This window comes from Candoia aspera, chromosome 8 (genome assembly GCF_035149785.1).
Source record: "Candoia aspera isolate rCanAsp1 chromosome 8, rCanAsp1.hap2, whole genome shotgun sequence".
Lineage (NCBI taxonomy): Eukaryota > Metazoa > Chordata > Lepidosauria > Squamata > Boidae > Candoia > Candoia aspera.
The window spans coordinates 63635522-63655896 of record NC_086160.1 but is presented as its reverse complement, the minus strand read 5'-3'; the positions used below and the strand labels follow the sequence as shown (position 1 = coordinate 63655896).

General features: G+C 38.1%; 1 protein-coding gene across 3 annotated transcripts in view; it reads right to left on the bottom strand.

Annotated features, from left to right (window-relative positions):
- SNCA (synuclein alpha) overlaps nucleotides 1–20375 on the bottom strand; it is a 49961-nt gene that overhangs the window by 16894 nt on the left and 12692 nt on the right. For 2 of the 3 annotated variants that reach the window (XM_063310292.1, XM_063310291.1), the window contains one exon: nucleotides 18133–18278. In XM_063310292.1, coding sequence (XP_063166362.1) covers nucleotides 18133–18278 — 146 coding nt within the window. Of the gene's footprint in view, nucleotides 1–2225; nucleotides 2443–18132; nucleotides 18279–20375 lie in introns of those variants that run through there. The other variant, XM_063310293.1, reaches the window with a different exon arrangement.

The following is a 20375-nucleotide window of genomic DNA, read 5'->3' as shown; positions in this document are numbered from 1 at the left end:
TAAGGTTGGAGAAAGCATCTTCTCAGGCTAAACTATAAAGTTTCTGCTGAAGAAAAAACAGCCAGCCAATTTAGGCAGTTGCAATATTTCCAGTTTGGTGCTAATTGTTTTCATATAGTCAAAGGACATCAAGTTGAGGAAGGATGGTCTTAACCCTGATAGAGGAAACAACCCATGATTATAAACTAAGTGTAGGTTGGTTTGTAGTTAAAGTTTGCTTGGACTCAGGTTTGGGTTTTATGCTAAGCCATGGTTTGTTTAAACCATGGTTTTGATAAGCTGCAAACTCAGGTTCATACACATTAAAGCATGGTTTAATGTTTTGGTTAGCCGTGATTTATCAGAAAAGTAATAATTGGCTGCTTTTGTATATGTTAAATAATAAATTACAATTTGCAAAATTCATTCAACACACTAAATCAAGTGCTCACAGACCAGGTTATATTTTCAGGGAATATGCCAGCCTTGGCAATAATTCTGATGGATGTTGAATTCAAAATGGAAACATAAATGTCTGATTTCTTCCTCGGGGTGTGCTGGAGGCAGGAAGGAGAGAGGAAAGCCTGCCATACTTGGCGTGAAATGACTCTCACGCATGATTGAATTATTGCCATAACCTAGAATATACTAGCATTTGCCTTCTCTGTAATCTCAGACCACGATCACTGGGGGAAAAAGGCAAGACAAAACATTAATAGAAATGCACTTTGAAATGACTAAGATTGCCTGATGTTCACTGTCTGCCTGTACATTATTTGCCATTATTTGTAATTGCGCTTCTCTGTGATTAATGGGGAGCAGTCTTTTGCACAGAAAAAGGCTGTAACCTGAGCTAAATTGGGCCACACAACTGAGTGTTGTATGCTTGATTATATGTTTATTAATGTTACGAGCAACACTGGCATTTCATGCTGCCAGGCAGGATTAACAGTCCAACACATGAGGCATTCATTACCAATTTTTGAGGATTAAAAAATGTAAGAGTATTTACATTTAAATAGTCATTTCTTCTTTCAAATCTACATATTAGTGCCCCAATTTTATATCTATTTTGCTTTTGAGTGATGTGAATGTTTTAAAGTATCATATAGATTAACAGTGAATGGTAGTGTGGAGTCCTTGGTGCTTTCTGAGCCTTGTTGTTTTCTTGCAGACGTTTCATTGCCAGGCTAGGCAACATCTTCAGTGCCAACAGGGAGTGGGCCTTGCTCTCCGTTTATATACTGTATACCCACTCCCTCTTGGCACTGAAGATGTTGCCTAGCCTGGCAATGAAACGTCTGCAAGAAAACAACAAGGCTCAGAAAGCACCAAGGACTCCACAGTTCAACCCTGAGCTACAAATATTCTCTTTGATTAGTGAATGGTAGATTTGAACAACGCCAGATCAAAGTTTAGGACAGAATAAAGAAGATTAGCCAGCAACCCTGGTTCCTAAGAATTTTGTTTTAAAAAATTGCCAGAAGTTCATCAGATTTTAGCCAATTTGTGAAATTTCACAGAACTTGAGTAAGATTGCAGAAATCACACAAAATGGCTTATTTGCAAGAAAACTTGTTAAAAAAAAAGTAGGTCATGAAATCTAACTTTATAATAGTGAAGAGGGCTGTCCAATCCACTGTGTGAGTTTATGAATACATCTATATTTTTGGCAACAATAAGGAAGTAGTTTGCTACTGGCTTCTTCCAAGATATTTTTTTGATTTCCCATCTAGTCCTGAGATTGCTTGGTAGCAATCTACTAAGTAGCAGGTCTAACCCTGCTTAGATTTCCAGTGTTAATGTTCCAAAGTCAGCTAGATGATATAAATGCAACAGACAGAAAACACAGTAAAGCAGACCAGACCTTTCTGTACCATCCCCTCATAAACTAGAACATCTACCTCTATTAAAAACAGCCAGACAACCACAGATTTGTTTAAAAACCTGCACTACTTCTAAGGAAAATTCTTGCTGTTTCTGAAGTGGCTTCCCTGCAGTTACTGACATTATTAGCTTCTTTCTCAATTGCTCCCTTAAGTATTCTACACACACCACCCTCCACCTAGTGAGATGTTGTTCAAAATTTATACCAGCTGGAAGAAAATTCAACTTGCAGTTGGAGAAAAGTACCTGCACTGATTATTAGAATTCAGAAGTTTTCTAGGTTCTCTCTAACATTGGTAAAAGAGAACAAACACTCAATTCAATGAGTGAACAAGTTAATAATCTCTGCATTTATTTTTTAATTTTGGAAGCCGCCCATGATTGCTATTGGCTTAAAAGTGTAGCTTATGTGAAGGCTGGTAATGTTGCTTTGATGCTGGTGCTGGGTTTTGTTATTGTTGTTGTTTTTAAACTCCAACTACCCATTTTCACAGTTGTAGGTGTGCTGTTTAAGGACAGATGAATCACCTTTCCTTTCTTCTGCCTTCAAATAGCTTAATTCTCCAGTTCTTCTGTCTAGTTTATGAAGAAGTTTGCAAATCTTGGAAGACTTTATCAAGAACAAATCACACAAAATCTTGGATTCAATGCAAAGCTTCTCTTCTAGGAGATAAATGAAATAGGAGTGAACCTCTCAGATCAGGAAACATCTTTGCTGAACATCTTACTCCTTCTGACTTTTCATCTGCAAACATTTTGTTTCCAGTTCCTCTCTGATAGCAGGCAGCTGTTCACAAAACCCCTAACATTACACATCTGTGGAGTGATAAATTTGGGCAACTGAGAACAATTATAAAATGTACAATTTCCTGTCAAGAAGCTGCAGCCATAATTGTATGAAAATACAATTACTAGCAATGACTCTTGGATAATTTAGGAAATTGCTTTGATTGCTTTAAGTAACCAAACATAATCTTCCAGTAAAAAGAACTGGAAAAAGCAGATTTACCATTATAAAGGATTCCTTGGAATGGGTTGTATTTACAAGAATAGATAGATAGGGATTTCTCCTAGGTCCATTTTAATCACATAATAGCATTACTGAATCAGAAGGATTATATCAAGATTCCATCAGTCAAAACTACAGACATGAAGGAAGAATAACATGGAAATCAAACTTCCCAGATTACAAGTATGGTCAGAGCAACCTAAAAATAACCATAGCTTTCCCTCCACCAAGTAACATCTGTGATTGAGTTAATGAATACTGACAAGCTGTCCAAAATTATGCAGAAACATGTACTTTTAAGAGCTAACTGGAGCTATTACAGAACTGAAACTGGTATGTTGCTCCACATATAAAGGATATCTAGCAGCTACTCTTTATGATTGGTATAAGTACTCTCAAAAGTTTGTTTGGTAGAATTGTCTGAACAATGATGGAGCTATGTTTAGAATGGTCTTGCATGTGCTTTCACAAGGGCTTTACAAGCACCTCTGGTGTGAAATTTTTGATTAGTAACGCTTCAGAAAAATAAAAAATAAAAACCACAAGACTGCCATGACACCTATCTTGGACCACTTAACTTGAGGGTTATGGGGGCCAGATTCACTAAACATATTATTTTGACTCCATGCACATGGAAGAGTAGTAGAGTATTTATTTACCAATTTACAGTATATGCCACCTCAATCCCAAAATGATTCTAGGTAGCTTATATCACAATCAGGTAAAAATAACTAAAAATAATGGAACAGAATCAGGGAAAAAAAACCCCATGATGTGCACTGAAGAGGAGAAATAACACAAACATCTCCCATAATGGGACAGATCACTTCTCCTCACCCTAGAATCTGTTGAAAGAGCCAGGACTTTATGGCTGTATAGTAGTAGGAAACGGTCACCCTCTGGGGAAAAGACTATTTCAAGGACAGAAGGATGCCTTTATATAAATTAAATGTGACTCTGACTCTAATGGCACCCTCATGGCCCAATCCCTGTGCAAAAGTGGGATAAGCAAGATTGTAGACTTACTCCCCACCAATAACTTCTGTATTAATGGAGTCACACAGGCTCTCTCTAAATGTGAATTTTATCTCCTTTGCTAAATCACAGATTAACTTCATGCTTCTGTACACAAATGATATGGCAATTTTTTCCTTGAACCAAGTTAGCCTTTGTAATTCCATCCAAGCATTAGAAAAATAATGTCAGGCCAAGGGACTGAAAATAACTAACTCCAAAATGAAGTTGCCCCTCTTTGCTAAGAGACACTGCAAGTATAAGAGAAAAATTAAAATGGTTTTCAAATCAAGCAGGTACAGATGTCCAAATACTTAGATATTCTCATCCATTCCTTCTGGATGCATCAAAATTGTGAGGTCATAGCCTGGGCTCAAAAGGCTGTAAATGCAATTATTACATTTGCCAGCTGCAATGGGAATATTTTGGTTCCTGCTGCAATCAAGCTATTTAAAGCAAAAGTACTGAGTCTTTTGTTATTCAGTGCTCAGCTTTGCATTTTTACTTTGAAGCCGGTTAATCAATATTTGTTAGAGTTCTACTGAAAATCCCTCACTCTACTCCAAATGCCTTCCTTTGAGATAGAATTAGATGCCCCTCTGTAGTAGCCCAAATGAGAATCTGCTATCTAAAATATTGGCTGACACAATCCTTTTGGGGTAAGTTGCTGGCTTAGCAGACTTTTGATGGTAAGCTTATTTCTGCCTGATGCCAAAGATCTTTCCTTTTGTGGCTTTTCTGCTCCAGTCACCATGTTTCTTGGTCTCAACAGAGCTATGGATGAAGTTCAGAAGAGAATCCTTGTTCTGGACATACCAAATGAGTGTACTAAAATTCCCCTCTATTTTTTCAGCCTCTTCCATAGCTGTTTAGATTACCTTCGCTACTCACAGAAGAGTGCTCACCCTTGCAAGGTAATAGCCTTAATGTGATCATTTAACATTTCTCATATGGAGCATTTTTGTATTTATTCTGATGCTGCTATAGAGTCTTAGCACCTATCCTACTCCATTATCCTTTTTACAATATTCCCAGTTCTCCCTTGCTGCATGGATTGGTCAGATATGGAAATCACCTGCTTCTTACTTGCAGACTTTAACCAGAAAACTCCAGGAATGTAGCAAAGTGGAGGTCTTCTCCATAACAGCTTTACAATTCTGTCCTTAATTTGCCTTATTTGTCTTACACTGTTCATTGTATTGTTTCATTTTTCATTTGGTCTCCAAACGTAAATCAATAAATTAAGCATGCTATCATTGGCCTTAGAAGCACCAAACTTCTAGGAAGCAACAGTGGGGGAAGAATAGTGGCTTCATTTTATGAATGTACTGTCCACCAATAAATATGGAAAGTGATTCATATGAAATTTGGTTTCCCAAAAATCATCTAGTTCAGTAAGTCCTGGAACCTGAGCCCTCTTGTCAAAGCAAAAAGAGCGCTGAAAAGTGAAATTCTGATGTGGGAAACACATTAAAACATCTGAAGTAGGCAAATCCCAGTGTAACAACTCCCTGTACCCCAAACTCTCCTGAAAAAAAAGACCCTGTTAGGTATTATTTGGCCAAGCTGACTGAGAATGATAAGAATTCCAGTCTCCTGTATGCATTAGAGACACCCAGCTGGGAAGAGTCAGCATACCTTTCCTCCTGTAGTCCAAATCTATACTGGTTTCTGCAGCTGTTGCTGGCTTAAACCATGACACACACACACACACACACAAAAGGGAACAAATTTAGGCCACAAAGAGGAATTTAATAGGCTGGTTCAGACATCATGAAAGCCAGTGTTCCTCAACCTTATCAACTTTAAGATGTGTGGACTTCAACTCCCAGAGTTCCCCAGCCAGCACTTTATGTATGGTGTATAAACCACTATGGCTGGGATATTTATTTGATTTCTATAGCTGCCCATCTTAGCAAGTGATACCCATTGTGCTAAACCAAAACTATTAGGAGTTCATGAAGTATATAAACCAGGACCTGTGTTACTTTCTTCTCACTTCCCTCCACGATGTGTGAACTTTCCATAAACTTGCAATCAAAGGAGATAAATAATGGGTTCATCTAAGAGTCTGTATTGTTGGAATAAACTATGTACCAAATAGCTTCATCTCTCCCCTATGCAGAGGGTGCTGTTACAGAGGAAGAGATGTCTGGAGTACCTGTACATGATAATATTGCAGTCTTGATAAAATCCTTAGTATTCTACTGCAGCCATATTGACTAAGGATGATGGATGTAGAGCGTGAAAAGGCCCGTTTCCCCTGACTTAGGCAGAGAACAGTTGGACTATAAATAATTGTTCAACTGTGATCAAGTGACAACCCTATGCAAATAATAAAGCATACAATTTAGCTTTGGGAATAAATGAGTGACCCTGCATGGCATTTGCATTTTGTCATGGGGTAAAGATGTGAAATGCACAAAGATTTATTAAAACAACATGAAGATTGATTAAGAGATAAATACAACTTGAATAATTAGCATTGCTTAACAGGCATCGCTGCTATGCACTATAGAGAAGATCTGTGTGGGTAAGATTTCCAAAACATTGTGTTATCAATGTTGAAAGAGTATTTATACGAATGGATGCAGGAATGTGGTTTTACACTTCTTGCTGTGTAGAATCAAAAAGAAAAAGAACAAAGTTCCAAAAAACTATCATTACTAATCCAATTTATACCCTGCAATAAAAGGAAGTGCCTGAATAATAGCTGGTGTGATGCTATAGCACTGCTGCTTTTGAGTGTTGGGTTTCTCTTTTCCTACAGCTAGGGAAAACAGTTTTACAGAGTGAGGAACCAGGAAAACACTTGTTATTCAGGCAGTTTTAAAAGACAAAAAAAGGGCTTAGGGAATCAAGAAAGAGGAAGTCTTGAAAATTGATCCACATAGTATTTGGTTCTTCTGTCTCCACAGTTACCCATCTTTCTGCACTTTTTGATTTAAGCATGTTCTCCTTGATGGTAACAGCTAGTGAAGCTGTCAATTGGCTTTGTGAAGGAGTATAATAATGATTTGTCAGGAATGGTTCTATATAACATGTCCATGGAATGGACACAGGGGACCATAGTGACGTGGAGATTGGCCATGCACAGGAGAAGCTCGCCTCTCCATATCCTGTACATTCAGTACAGGAAGATGTATCTACATATAGTCCTTGGTTTACAACATGTATGGATCTACATATAGTCCTTGGTTTACAACAGCAGCTGGGACCAGAATTGTTACTAAGCAACAAGATTGTAAAGCACGATGTCACGTGACCATGCTGGTTAGCAGTGGCAATTCTGCCAGTCCCTGTTGTTGTTATTAAGAGAATCAGTGCAGGTTGTTAAGTGAGGATGTAATGTAGTCACCATTTGTGGACTCCTGCTAGCTTCCCCACTGACTTTGCTTGTTGGAAGCTAGCAAAGAAGGTTGCAAATGGCAACCACGTGGCCACGGGGACACTGCAACAGCTGGAACTCCGAGAACCAGTCATAAGTACCACTCATTCAGCACCATTGCAAGTTTGAATGGTCAGTGAATGAGTGGTTGTTAAATGAGGACCCCCTGTATACCAATAGGATCTCTACCTTGTCTTGAATTAAATACAGTCTAAGAAGATCTAGTTCACAACAACTTTTGAAAGGTTCCCCTCCATCCAACCTCGGCTTATAAAACTGCAATTATGCACTGGATATTAGCACCTTCAGATGATGCAAAAATAAGTATTTTTTTTTCCATCCTCAAGCCCTTCAGACATATTTTGAGCAACACTTCCAGAATTCACTTTAGTCACATAGGCTGTGAATTATGGAAGCTGTAGTTCCAACACATCTGGGCATCAAGTTGTAGAAGGCTGAATCAAAGGAACAGACAAAAACATTGCTACCCAAACAAATTGATTTATGATAAATTTCCAGGCAGGGAGGAAGAAGATAGTTCTTTATATAGCTGACTTGAAGAATTTGGTCTCTCAAGAATTCATGATAGCCACTACCGTGAAATTTATAGCATGACCATAGTGTCTTCTGTCTATCTCCAGAAAAGAACACTGAATTAGATCTTAGTTTCATTAGCAGATTGAGTAAGCATACTGAAACTAATGAATTGAGGACAAATGTTGCTTGGTTCAGACAAGTAAATCCAGAGCAAAAGAAATAGTTTTCAGTCAAAGTATTCTAGTAAAAAATTATAACAAAACCTAAACAGACCAGAAAAGTATATTGGTATAGACTTTCATGGATGGTATCTGTTGGGCAGTGTTGGGCTTCAGGGTTTAGTGACCAGGGTCTAGACAACAAAATTCCTGATGTTTCACCAGGAACTGAGGCTGGCATCTTCAGAGGCAAGACTATTACATTCCAGAGAACATACTCCTCTAGAATATAGGAGAACACACATACCTTTTCTTTTATGCAAGAAAGGCACAAATCTCTTTGTTGTTACTTTGTTTTTTATAACAGTTTTTGAATGGATAGTTTTACTCTAAATTCTCAGAACCTGAATTCTGAAATTGTGAATATTCTCAGATGTGAACAAAATTTGCATTCTGTTTTTTTTTGTAGATGGATTCCACATGGAAATTAAGAATGACATGTGCGTTGATAAGACGCAATTGTTTGGAACTGGCTATATTTTCTAGAAGTGAGAGCTTGTACTGTACAAATATGGCTGCATTTCTAAACTTGTTATCTTGGAATAAGGTGAATGTGAAAACTGCCTAGGTAACATTGGAAATTGGTGAAAATTAGTGAGCTATAGTTTACATTTCTACACCATGCTATTCCTCTGCCTAAATTTGAGTGACTTGTATGAGAGAGGCAGTAATTGACTAAATAAATAAAGGATACATATTTGCATGAAAATTCCAAATCCTTGATGGTATGAAGCTGCAAACTTTAGAAAGACTAGTACAGTGAAAAAATATCAATACATCTTACCATTATGGTGAATTTTGTGATCAGTGGACCTATGTGCTTGCCTGCTTAGATTGTTGTCCAAGTGACAATATGGAAGGGAAACATAGTTTCATAGTGAGGGAGGGGGAGAAATCAGCAACTTCTCTTTCTGCTAGAAGAAGTGGCTTCTATTCACACATTGCAGTTTTTGCATCCAACACACAGTAATTTAAGAACATTTTTCAGGAGGGGGGAACAAAGCCAAAAATTGCTCCCTTGACCAACAGTCATTTTTGAAACCCTCCTTTGTGAAGACAAAGTTAAAAAAAGACTGAATTCTCAAAAGTGAAAAGCTGCTTACATTTTTTTCAGTATTTCCACTGAAATGACAATAATGCTATTGCTTCCCAGATTTGGGGATCTGGACAATGCTGCATTCAGAACTTGTTGATGTTCTGAAACAGGCAAACCAATGCACCCTGTATGAACAAAGGGGACATTGAAAATGAACTCATATGGCCTTTAGTCACTTTTTCCAACAATGTAATTTTATGAGTGATTTCTGTTGATTATTTATGGCATTCAACTGTGTACGATTCAGGATCTAATTTCTTTACTGAGATACTGTTCTACACTGAGTAATTTACTAAGCAATCTTTCAATAGCCCCATTGGAAAACATCACCCTTTTAATAAGTAGCGTCATTTTAGGAAACATGGTAGTTTGGGAAGTTAAAAGGCTACCTTATTGAGGAATCCATATGACTGTTTTTACATGAAGGATCACCAAGGTTTCTTCCCAGCATCTGCTTCCATGAGATGGAGTAGTTACAGATTTAATATGTGGCTTGTATAACACAAAGCCTTCATTCACAAACAACAGACATCACTAACATAGCGCCTTCTGGTTGCACTGGACTTTTGACTTCCAGCATCCTCAAGCAAGCTAGCCAATGGCCATTCTGATTGGAAATTCAGGAAGTTGTCATTCTCTAGAGTTGTCCTCCAGCACATTTGGGGAGCGCCAGGTTGGAAAGACTATATTACATTGTTAACCTCCCAGGATGAGATGATTCACTAGTTAGTAGTTCAGTGTGTTTGTGCAAACACACTAACTAGAAAATTGTAGACTCAGAACATTTATAACAAAGCAAAAATACTAATAGTTGTTTTGACTGTTTGTGGTACTGCATTCTGTCTCATGGGGAATACCAAAAAAGAAAACCAAATTTATCTTATTTCAGGAAACAATCTCAAAACCTTTGAAATAAATGCTTTCTTCTTCAATAGAAAGGCATAAAGAAGTGGCATTGGATTATTTCTGTTTCTTCTTTTCCTGTTTCTTTGGAACTTCCTTGATACAGTTCTGAGGGACTGAATTGTCAGAAGGGAAAAGTAGGAAAGCATCAACGTTTTAAAATTCGGCCATGCTTGTTAAAGGGGGTTACTGTCCAACATATTGAAAGGGTTCCAGATTCCAGGGAGCAGTCAGAGAACAATCTTCTGATGGGCTGTTATGGAGAGCTTCAGGCACATTGGCTTTTTCTTTCTCTTCACCTATATTTTGTGCTGGTATATGTGGGCTCAAAGTTTCCACTTGCTCTGTTCTAGAACCTCTGATTTTGTCTGCTTCCTCCTCCCAGCACCTACCTATTACTGTGATGATCTGATGAGGCATTGGCTTTGGCCAAGCATAATGGACATCACTGAAAGTTAGTAGTATAAAAATGAGTGTGAATAATATTTCTTGAAACACATAATATTTCTGGAAAGTCGATCTGATAGGTTTTCCTATTTCTTTAAGCTCCACTAGCACAAGATGAAGACACACACATCTAAATGGCATTTGAAGCTGAAAGGAAAAGTCTTTCAAAATAGTACCAGGAAGTACTGCACTGTGAAAATTAATGGATTGGCTTCCTGGCTTTGATTTGTACCAGTAATCCCATTCTCTTGAGCCTACTTCATCAGTTTTGGCAAATGAAAAATGACACTTATGAAATGGAACCATTCCAAGCATTCAACAACATGCCAAGAATTAAACAGAAACACTGATGAAAGGAACCTTCATAGGAAATCTACAAAATCTCTATCTGAGGATCATGAAATGATGGAATAGCCATCATGGTTGCATCAACTATTCTTTGGAGCAGGAGATAAGCAGGATGTAAGAAGTTTCCCAAAGAGACTAACACATACCATCGTAGGGCTGTTCTTGCCATTCCACACTTTAGGCTCTGCATTTACCTGAAAATATCCAACTATTTAAAACAAGTAGGTCACACAGGACTCATGTTGATCTGTTCCCTGATAATAGCAGATGATGAGGGTACACACTGGATTTTATTTATTTTTGAGGTTTAGAGACAGCCCAATTTCAAATGACTCTGTGCAGCTTACATCAAAAATAAGAAAAAGAAAATAATAAAAAGGAAATCCCAATATGAACAAACACACTCCACTTTCAGGGCTCCACAAGCACCCCACCCTGAGGGAGCCAACTTTTTAAAGACTTCCAGAATACTATCAGGGTGGGAGCAATGTGGATCTCTGGGAGGATATTGCTCTAGAAGGCAGGTGCCATGACAAAGAGATCACTTTCTGATCCTGAGGGGTGGCACTGTTTGATTGAAGGGATCCAAAGCCTAATTAAGCTTTATTCTAAATCAGAGTTTCTCAACCTTGGCAACTTCAAGTTGTGTGGACTTCAACTCCCAGAACTCCCCAGCCAGCTTGAAGTTGCCAAGGTTGAGAAATGCTGTTCTAAATAGCTACACTGGCTGGACCAAGCAAAATTGTATTAAAATTATTTCCAGTACTTAAGCACTTCCATAATTTTCTATTCTTAAAGTTCATCCTAAAGAAGCCCGTCTTTTGGGAGTGTTAATGCTTTGTTTCTCAGAAACACTCATCTTTTTTCCCTAACAAATTTTTATTTATTTTCTGGCAACTCTGAACCACACGCATGACACATTCCGTGAATTTTTATGCAGAAATAAGATTAAAATACTACGCACATTTATTTCTGAACAGGTTCCCTTAAAGTCAGGGGGAGCTGTTTTGTAAAACCTCTTTAGGCTGGACTCCAAATGCTCCATTTTAAAATATAAATTAAGAAATAAATGAACTTGTAACCTTATCTGCGCTTTGTGGGGAGCGAATTACCCTGAAATAAATGTTCAGATCTATAAATGTTGTTCAGGATACAAAGGCTATTTCCATAACAACCACCAACATAATATCAAAAGCAAAAAGATCAGACTTGATCAGGGGAAATTAATCTAAATGGGCAATAATTCTGATATATTCACTAAAGATTACAAAGTAGTGCAGAGCTTTATAAGAACTGGGGGTAGGATACAGAAATATGGCTACTATTGAAGCCATGATTTTATCGCGCTACAGTTTTAGACAAGTTTTGGAATAATTTGCAGATATAAGAACTGAATCTTATCAAATACAGAGCCCTATTAAAGTCCAAGATTTTACTTTAACAGTTGTATTTTACATTTTTCAAAATGGGGGACCATTACTTTCTTGTTTCTTCCAGCAGCAAGTTTCAGAAAACCTTTGGTGCAACTTGACTCCCCATCTTTAAATAAAGGTTTTTCTGTGAAGCAGATAATGCAGACTCCCTGGAAAATTTCATCAATCATTTTCACTTCAGCTCAGAGCAAGTCACATGTCCGAAAAATAAAGTGCACAACAATATTCTCAGAGAACTCTAGCAACTTGGAAAGCTCATCTGTGTAGGAGGTGGAGGGGAAAGTGCTAAATATGCATTCACTCCTGAGAATGCTCTTCACAGAACTTGCCCTAAAAATATATGCTAATTTTCTGACTGAATTGCTGAATGTTACCTTACTGAAAGGGCATGTGAGCCCAATTTTCAAGGGTCAGCCCCCCCCCCCAAAAATTAAAATAAAAGTTAAAAACCTCATGCTTCTCATTGTTGTAACTGAGTAAATGTTAACTGAAAGACATACACTAAAAGAGCCTTCCTCAATCTGGGTGTTCCCAGATGTGTAGGTCAACTTCCAGAATTTTCAACAATTCCCCACATTGGGATCAAAGGATAGGGCTAAGCAGTGGGTGTCCCTAACTCAATCTGATTTGTGGCTACACCAACCAGTCATACAGATCTCCCAGTAAGCTTATCTGGAATCAAGGATGTTTATTTTAAATATTGCTCACTACTTTGGTTGTCCGATGCAGAAGAAATTTTTATTTTCAAACATGATAGGGTACATTAATATAGAAGGAAGATTTTATTCTGAAATGCTACTGATTACTTCCATTGTGGATTTTTTGATATAGATATGAGATTTTATTTTCAAACACTGCATATTACTCCATTCTGCAAGTTCTTTGACATGGAAAATTTATGTATTTATTTTCTATTCCACCTTTATTATTTTTATAAATAATTCAAGGCGGGGAACATACCTAATACTCCTTCCTCCTATTTTCCCCACAACCACCACCCTGTGAGGTGAGTTGGCCTGAGAGAGACTGCCTGGCCCAAGGTCACCCGGCCGGCTTTCAGGCCTAAGGCGGGACTGGAACTCTCATACCACACCTGATTGGCTCTTGGGCTGAGAGAGAGTGCCTGGCCCAAGGTCACCTGGCCGGCTTTCAGGCCTAAGGCGGGACTGGAACTCTCAGTCTTAGGTTCTATTTTCACATCTTATGGCTGAGCTAATTTTAAAACAAGGTTCAGGCAAAAATATCATAAAACTAACATCCAGTGCCTTGCACTATGCTAAAGGCAGTGTGTTTATAAAAACCATCCAGAAAAAGAAATGTGTATGAGTTTTGTGAAGCACATGTATATGGCTTCAAAACTGCCAATGGTGAGATTCATAATGTAAAAGATCATTTAACTATCTCCAGCCCTAGGACAAATGTAAAATATTAAGAGTTCAAAATCCTACCAAGTACTAATGAGCTGCTGGTCTGATTACACAACACAGAGACAGAGCAGTGAATAAATAATTACTTTTTCAGTTTTTTTTAAACAACCTGCAGAGCAATTAGTCATTGTAGTGAATGACATTTGCAATAACCTGGTAAGTAAATAGTGCTGTTTCATTATTTGAACATATTTCTTGGCTTGGGCCTAGGGGATGACTGATCTCACAGTGGTAAACCTTACTTCAGCCCAAGTTACTAATGCTCTGTTCTGTTCAGTGCAGGTGGGAGGAGAAGGCATAACAATAACATTCCCTTTTCATACTATGCACAATAAAGAATTTCTAATCCTGGCAGTGTACTATTTGCTTTATTTATTCACTTGTACACTGCCCAACTCCCAACAACTCTGGGCAGCTCCCAAGGTAAAAACACAGAAAAAACTACAAGAAAACAATACAGCAATAAAAACAAAGGGACCAAAAAATGGCAAAACCAGGCAACAACAAAAAGCATACACAGGCTACTCAGAAGGGGCTTCAACTGCCCTAGCCAAAAGCCAGGTCTTCAATGCCCTCCAAAATGTCACTATTTATTTCATTATCACCCATACATCTGAAGCTAGGATTGCAATTCTTTATTTACTTACCTAGGAAAATCCTACTGAAATCAGTAGGGCTTACTTCTGAGTGATTAGACTACAAAATGTTACCAGGGTGGGCAACCTGGTGGCCTCCAGATGTTTTGAACTATCAATACCGATCCCTTCCCTTTGAACATACTGGTGGGGCTACTGGGAGCTAAAGATCAAGTGATTGGAGGCGCAGGCACGAAGACACCTTGCATATGTGGAGAAATCTACTCTTTATATTGCTCTTCTGAAAACATAGTGTTATCGATATTACTCATTTCCTTGAAGCTGTAACAGATGCCGGAATCCATATTGAATTGCTACTCTTGCCCCACTAGTTGGTTCTTATCTTCTGAATGGGTATCCATTCCTACTTAAAAGCCCTCTTCTTAAAGAAACAGTTCTCTTTCTGGGAAGGCAAAAGGTGCAGGTGGCAGGGATTGGCAGGAATGCAAGAACAGAACCCATAACAGCATGCAAAAACAACCACTTTTCTTTTTGTATGTCATCTTGTTTGTATTTTCTCGATATTAATAAGACCCACTTGACTTTTCGAAAGTGAAGATCTTGCAGTGCTTCATTCTTTACATCTGGCAAGTTCTCCTGTTTTATCTTTAATTAGACAGACAAATGTGCATGCCTACAGGCAAGCTCTGTGTTATCTCTGTAGAATTTCTTTCCCATTCCTTCTTTCTTTTTAAAACATCCATCATAATAGGTAACCTACTATTGTCTCATCTAAAGATATAAAAGCCAGCTCCTAATATTCAATCATACTGGGACAAAGATAGGTGGTGGAATTTGATGCCTCCTGTACTTAAATAACTTTCCTGGCTTTAAATACTATCAGTGGAAGCATCAGCTACTTATTCACTTTAGGCAGTTGGGGGTATCAAAAAAGTTGAGTTGGCAGTGGTGACCCATACCTATATTAAAAGTGGGTGGGGCTTTGTACAGTCATGACCACCATCTTGACTTTTTTGATGCCTCCCTCCAAAGGTGCCTCTGTTAGGCAGCATCTGTTTAGGTCAATCCTAGAATCTGGGGTAGAGGCTACATAATATTCTCAGTTTATTTCATTTCATTCATAAAAGTGGCTCAATTCCATTTACTCGTATGGGACAAAGTAAAACCACTATTCTCGGTACATCTGCCATCATGATGGTGACTTTTATTCTCTAATATCACTTAGTTAACAAAGACAGACACTACAGATATATTGCTGTTTTTCAAAAACATTGTTTGCAGCACTGTTTGGTGTGCTTGCCTTATTTATTAAAGTATTGGAGGAACAAAAATAAGGCTCAATCCTCCAATAGACTACCCTCATCAACAGCAACAACTAAGACCATGAGAATTGATCATAGCCCTTCCACAATTTTATACTACAAGTCAAAATACCTTACCTATCTCTGAAATATGTGGAGTCTCAGAAGTTATAAGACCACTGGTTAGGTCTGGATCAGGGTAAAAAATATACTTCAGCCTGGACAATTGACAATTTAGCACAGCTGTCTCCAACCTCAAATTTACAGGCTATCATGGATAATCCCAAGAGTTGTAATTCTAGCATATAAATTGGGAAAAGCTAACATAGCAGTTTAAAAATTTTACTGGGCCAATGCCGAGCAAGTTTAGAAATGTGAATGCCCTACAAGTTTAGGCTATTGGGAACTGAAAAGTATTTATCATATCTGAATCACCTTTCCAGCATATATCTTTTCAATTTATTAGAGGCATAAATATTTTATATGCCCAGAAACATATTAAGTTCTTGTACTTAAATTCCTTTCACTGAGTTTTCTAAGGCTGATACTTTCTATATATTAAAGGAGATCCATCCTTTAAAAAAAAAATTAAGCCTTGAAAGATCTGAACAATGAAACAAGTGCTGACTGGCATCTAGTAAATGCCTGTATTAAATTATTATGATAGGCACATTCAAAAACTGTTGGATGCATTTATCTTAATTCATTGAATCATATCATAAATGTATGCTGATGTCAGCTGAACAAGTACTTAATGGAAGATTAGTGTAATCCATAAGCTGGTTGTACTTTAAATGAGAATGAAACAATGGCTCTGCAAAAAGAAGAGGGGGGGGGAATAGCATTTCAAATTGATTTTAAATGTGATAAATTATGAAACTGATGTAGCATATTTTAGGAAGCTGGTCCATCAAATTGAATATCAGAATTACAGGTTTTTAGGCCAAAACAGGTGTGAGAGAGGAAAACCTTGTCCAGATCTTGAGGCTTTAAATACAAAATAAAAATTTGAAAGAGACATGGAAAGGGAACAGAAGGGGCTGCTTCAGTTAAAGATCGCAGTGTGAGGTGTTACAGTCCTGGTATAGATTCCATCAATAGTGAGAACTCAGCCACACAAACAAGTATTTCAAAAGCTTAACGGTATTGTATTTGCATTATCTTTGCTAAATGGCCAATATGATTTCATAAAGCTCTGTAGGAAGAATGAATGAAACTGTCTTTCTGACGGATATAGAAAGATATCTCCAAGTAATAAAACATAGTGGTTTCTGCCTAACAGCTTTTCATCAGATTCCCCAGTGATTTGCTACGTTAGTTGTAAATGCTTCTAAATGGCTTATACAAAGCACATAAGCCAAATGTACAATAAAGTACCTTTCCATTTAGTCTTTAATCAATATTTGTTTTTTAAAAATTGAAAGGAAAGTGCAAAAAAAAATCCTCTTAGACAAATGATTTACTATAAAGCTCTTCTTAAAAAAATACACACACACTAAGTTAAGGCAGGAAACACAGCTTTCCAACTGTGAACACTGACTGACATGTATCCCTATTCTTCACTTTCTTCTCTTGGTAAACCACAGAGATGGAACAGATGCTTGAAATGCAAAGGATGCCGGTTTCAGTCCCTGCGATTCCCAGTTAAAATGGATTGGATAAAGGTGATCAGAAAGGCTGCTCCCTGCCCTAGACCTGAGAAGATTAAACCAGCAAATAATCAGACTTCCTACATGATATCTATTTTTCCATACCTTAGTAAGCCCAAGATATTAGGCTAGGACAAAGCAGATCTGGGTTCCAATCCATATTCAGCCTTGAAGCTGACAGATGCAGTCTTGGATCAGTCCCCTTATTATATTCTATAACAGAGCTACACAATTTTTGGTGGTCAGGCTTTGCCCTTGACATTTTGAGGGAAAGTGAGGGCTCTGAAGGATGGGCGCAGTGAGGGCAGGAACAGACCAAACCCATAAGTAGGGGTGAAGTTTCTGGTTCTCTCCCCTCACTATTTTGGAGGAAGAACATTTTTAAAAACTTTATTAAGTGTATCTGAGGGTTTATGCTACAGGTTTTGTTACTTCCTGCCTCTAAGTGGCAGAAAATCGTACCATGGTATTTTAGATAGAAGAGGCACAAAAGGAGCTTGGAGAGCATCAGTGGGCTTGCCCAGAACTGAAGAAGAAGAAAGGAAACCACTCATGCATGCTGCCAAGGCGTCCCTGAATGATGGTGGTTTGAAAACCAAGTGAGATGCCTCTAATGTGACATCCTAAGGCTTTGCATTGTGCTGATCCCACCAGTCAGAAATGTGTAACTGGGACCAGTAGTCCTGGTAGGATGTTAGGAAGTTAGCAAAGCAACCAATGTAAACAGTGATTTCCCATCATTCACTGGACTTGCCTACATTATATAGAAGAGAATTAGGGAAGAAAAACAAAGCAAGCACAATCAGTCAAGCCTTTCCAAAACCAAAACCAAAACCCACTCAGAGGGAAAACCCTCCATTTAAAATCCATCTTTTGCAAATATCCATCGGCTCCACAAACCTGTTTGGCCAACTGATCCTTCTTGACAAAGCCAGTGGCTGCAGCAATATTTCCAGCGCCTTCCACAGTCTTCTGTGCTACCGCCGTCACTCCAGTGACAACAGCTCCCCCTACATTTGACACTTGCTCTTTAGTTTTCTCAGCCACTGTAGGGGGACAAAAGTGAAAGGTAAGGGAGAAAGTTTCTCAAGGTAAATATGGCCATCTCAGGCCATTAACAGATGGGCCAGGATGCAAATTTTATTGGGCATGCGAAAGAAAGAAAACCAGAAAAGCATATATCTGTTAACTACTAAATACAACTCACCATACATATGTATTTTGTGTCCAATTACTTATAATTTTTTTATAATTTATAAATTTTATAATTTATAATTTATAATTTTTATATAAAATTTTAAATTAATTTTATAAGTTTTTAAATTTCATTTAAAATATTTTAAACAAATCTATTTATTTAAATTACAGTTCAAATTACAAAATAATCTTCCAGCTGGGGCTCCTGGTGGGATAATGCTTGCTTAAATATTCAAAGAAAGGTCAGCTCTTCAAATTGTTGTAAAATTGATGGGGCATCCTTTCAGTCTTGTAGTATCAGTATTTTTTCCAGATCATAAAAGTGTACAAGATCCATTTCAACTCTTATCCAGTTAGTTTCCAAAACCATTAGTAGATATTAGGTATGTTCACCGCCTTGAGTTATTTATAAAAATAATAAAGGAGGGATAGAAAATAAATAAATGAATAAATAATTCAAAAGAGCACCTACAAAAGCCAAAGAGCCTTCCTAAACAAAATTGAAATGTGAACATTTTTCCAAAAAGGAGCCACTATAACAAAAGACCACATCAACACCTCTTCCACAATTAGCTGAACCGAACAGTACTCAATATGCAACTGTTTCTAAATTTGATTCTTTTTTCAGGGCTACCTAAGACAAACAAAAAAGAGGCTACAATTCTCTTGAGCTGAATCTTTCCTTTGGCTTCATAAAAGGGAGGCTTTCTTTTCCTCTGCTAGATATGGAGCTTCTACAGAAACTCAAGACTGAGAAACCACACTTACTGTGTGATTGGCATGTAGAGGAAAGTTTCCTGCTGCAGAGAATCTCTTCTACTTGAGCAGGTTGGTAGCCTGATGGAGTGAAGGATGACAGCTCATGGGGAAGTCATAGAATCGTAGGGTTGGAAGGGACCTTGGAGGTCTTCTAGCCCAACCCACTGCCCAAAGCAGGAGTTCTCATACCATCTTGGACAAGTGGTTGCCCAATATTTTCTTGAAAACCTCCAGTGATGGAGCTTCCACAACTCCGGGAGGCAAGCTGTTCCCCCATTTAATAGTTCTCACTGTCAGGAAATTCCTCCTTATTTCCAGGATGGATCTCCCTCTGATGAGCTTCCACCCATTCGTTCTTGTCCTACCTCAGGTGCTATGGAGAATAAATTGATGCCCTCTTCCCTGTGGCAGCCCTTCAAGTATTGGAAGACTGCTATCATGTCTCTCCTCAGTCTTCTCTTTGTTAAGCTAAACATACCTAGTTCCTTTAGCTGTTCTTCATAGGATTTAGCCTCCAGGTCCCTTATAATCTTTGTTGCTCTTCTCTGCTCTCTTTCTAGAGCCTCAGCATCTTTTTCGGTCTTGTGGTGACCAAAACTGGATGCAGTATTCCAATTATGGCCTCACCAGTGTGGTATAGAGTGGTACTTTCACTTCCCATCCCTCTTTTTTTGCAGCCCAGGACTGGGTTGGCTTTTTTGGCATGGTTGCATAGTCTTCTGCAGATTATTGTGCACCATTTCAGTGGTGCAACTTCAGCCCATTTGGGAGGCTTTGGGTGGTTTCAAGGATGAGAATAAGGGAAGATATCTATTGGGGCCTCTCCCTTCCCATCCTAAATACCCCAGAAGGCCAAAAACACCCTGCCCTTTTAAGTCATGTTGTCATCTGATGGCATTCTGATCTCTTTAGAAGTCAGATTGACTGAGTTGTGGCCTCCAATGTTCATACATTGCTTATCCCTGGTCTACTGATGGATTGTCTAAAAGTGACATCCTTCATCAAATGAGTTGGCAGTACAACTCCCATCCCATGATGGATTGGAGAATTTCAATATTAAAATATCTGGAGAGCAGAACATTAGGGAAGGCAGATCTAAAGCAACCTCATATTGCTCAGGTTAAATAAATAAATACATGTTTGTTTACAGCCTGATATTTTACAAAAGGCATACATAGCTGCTTATA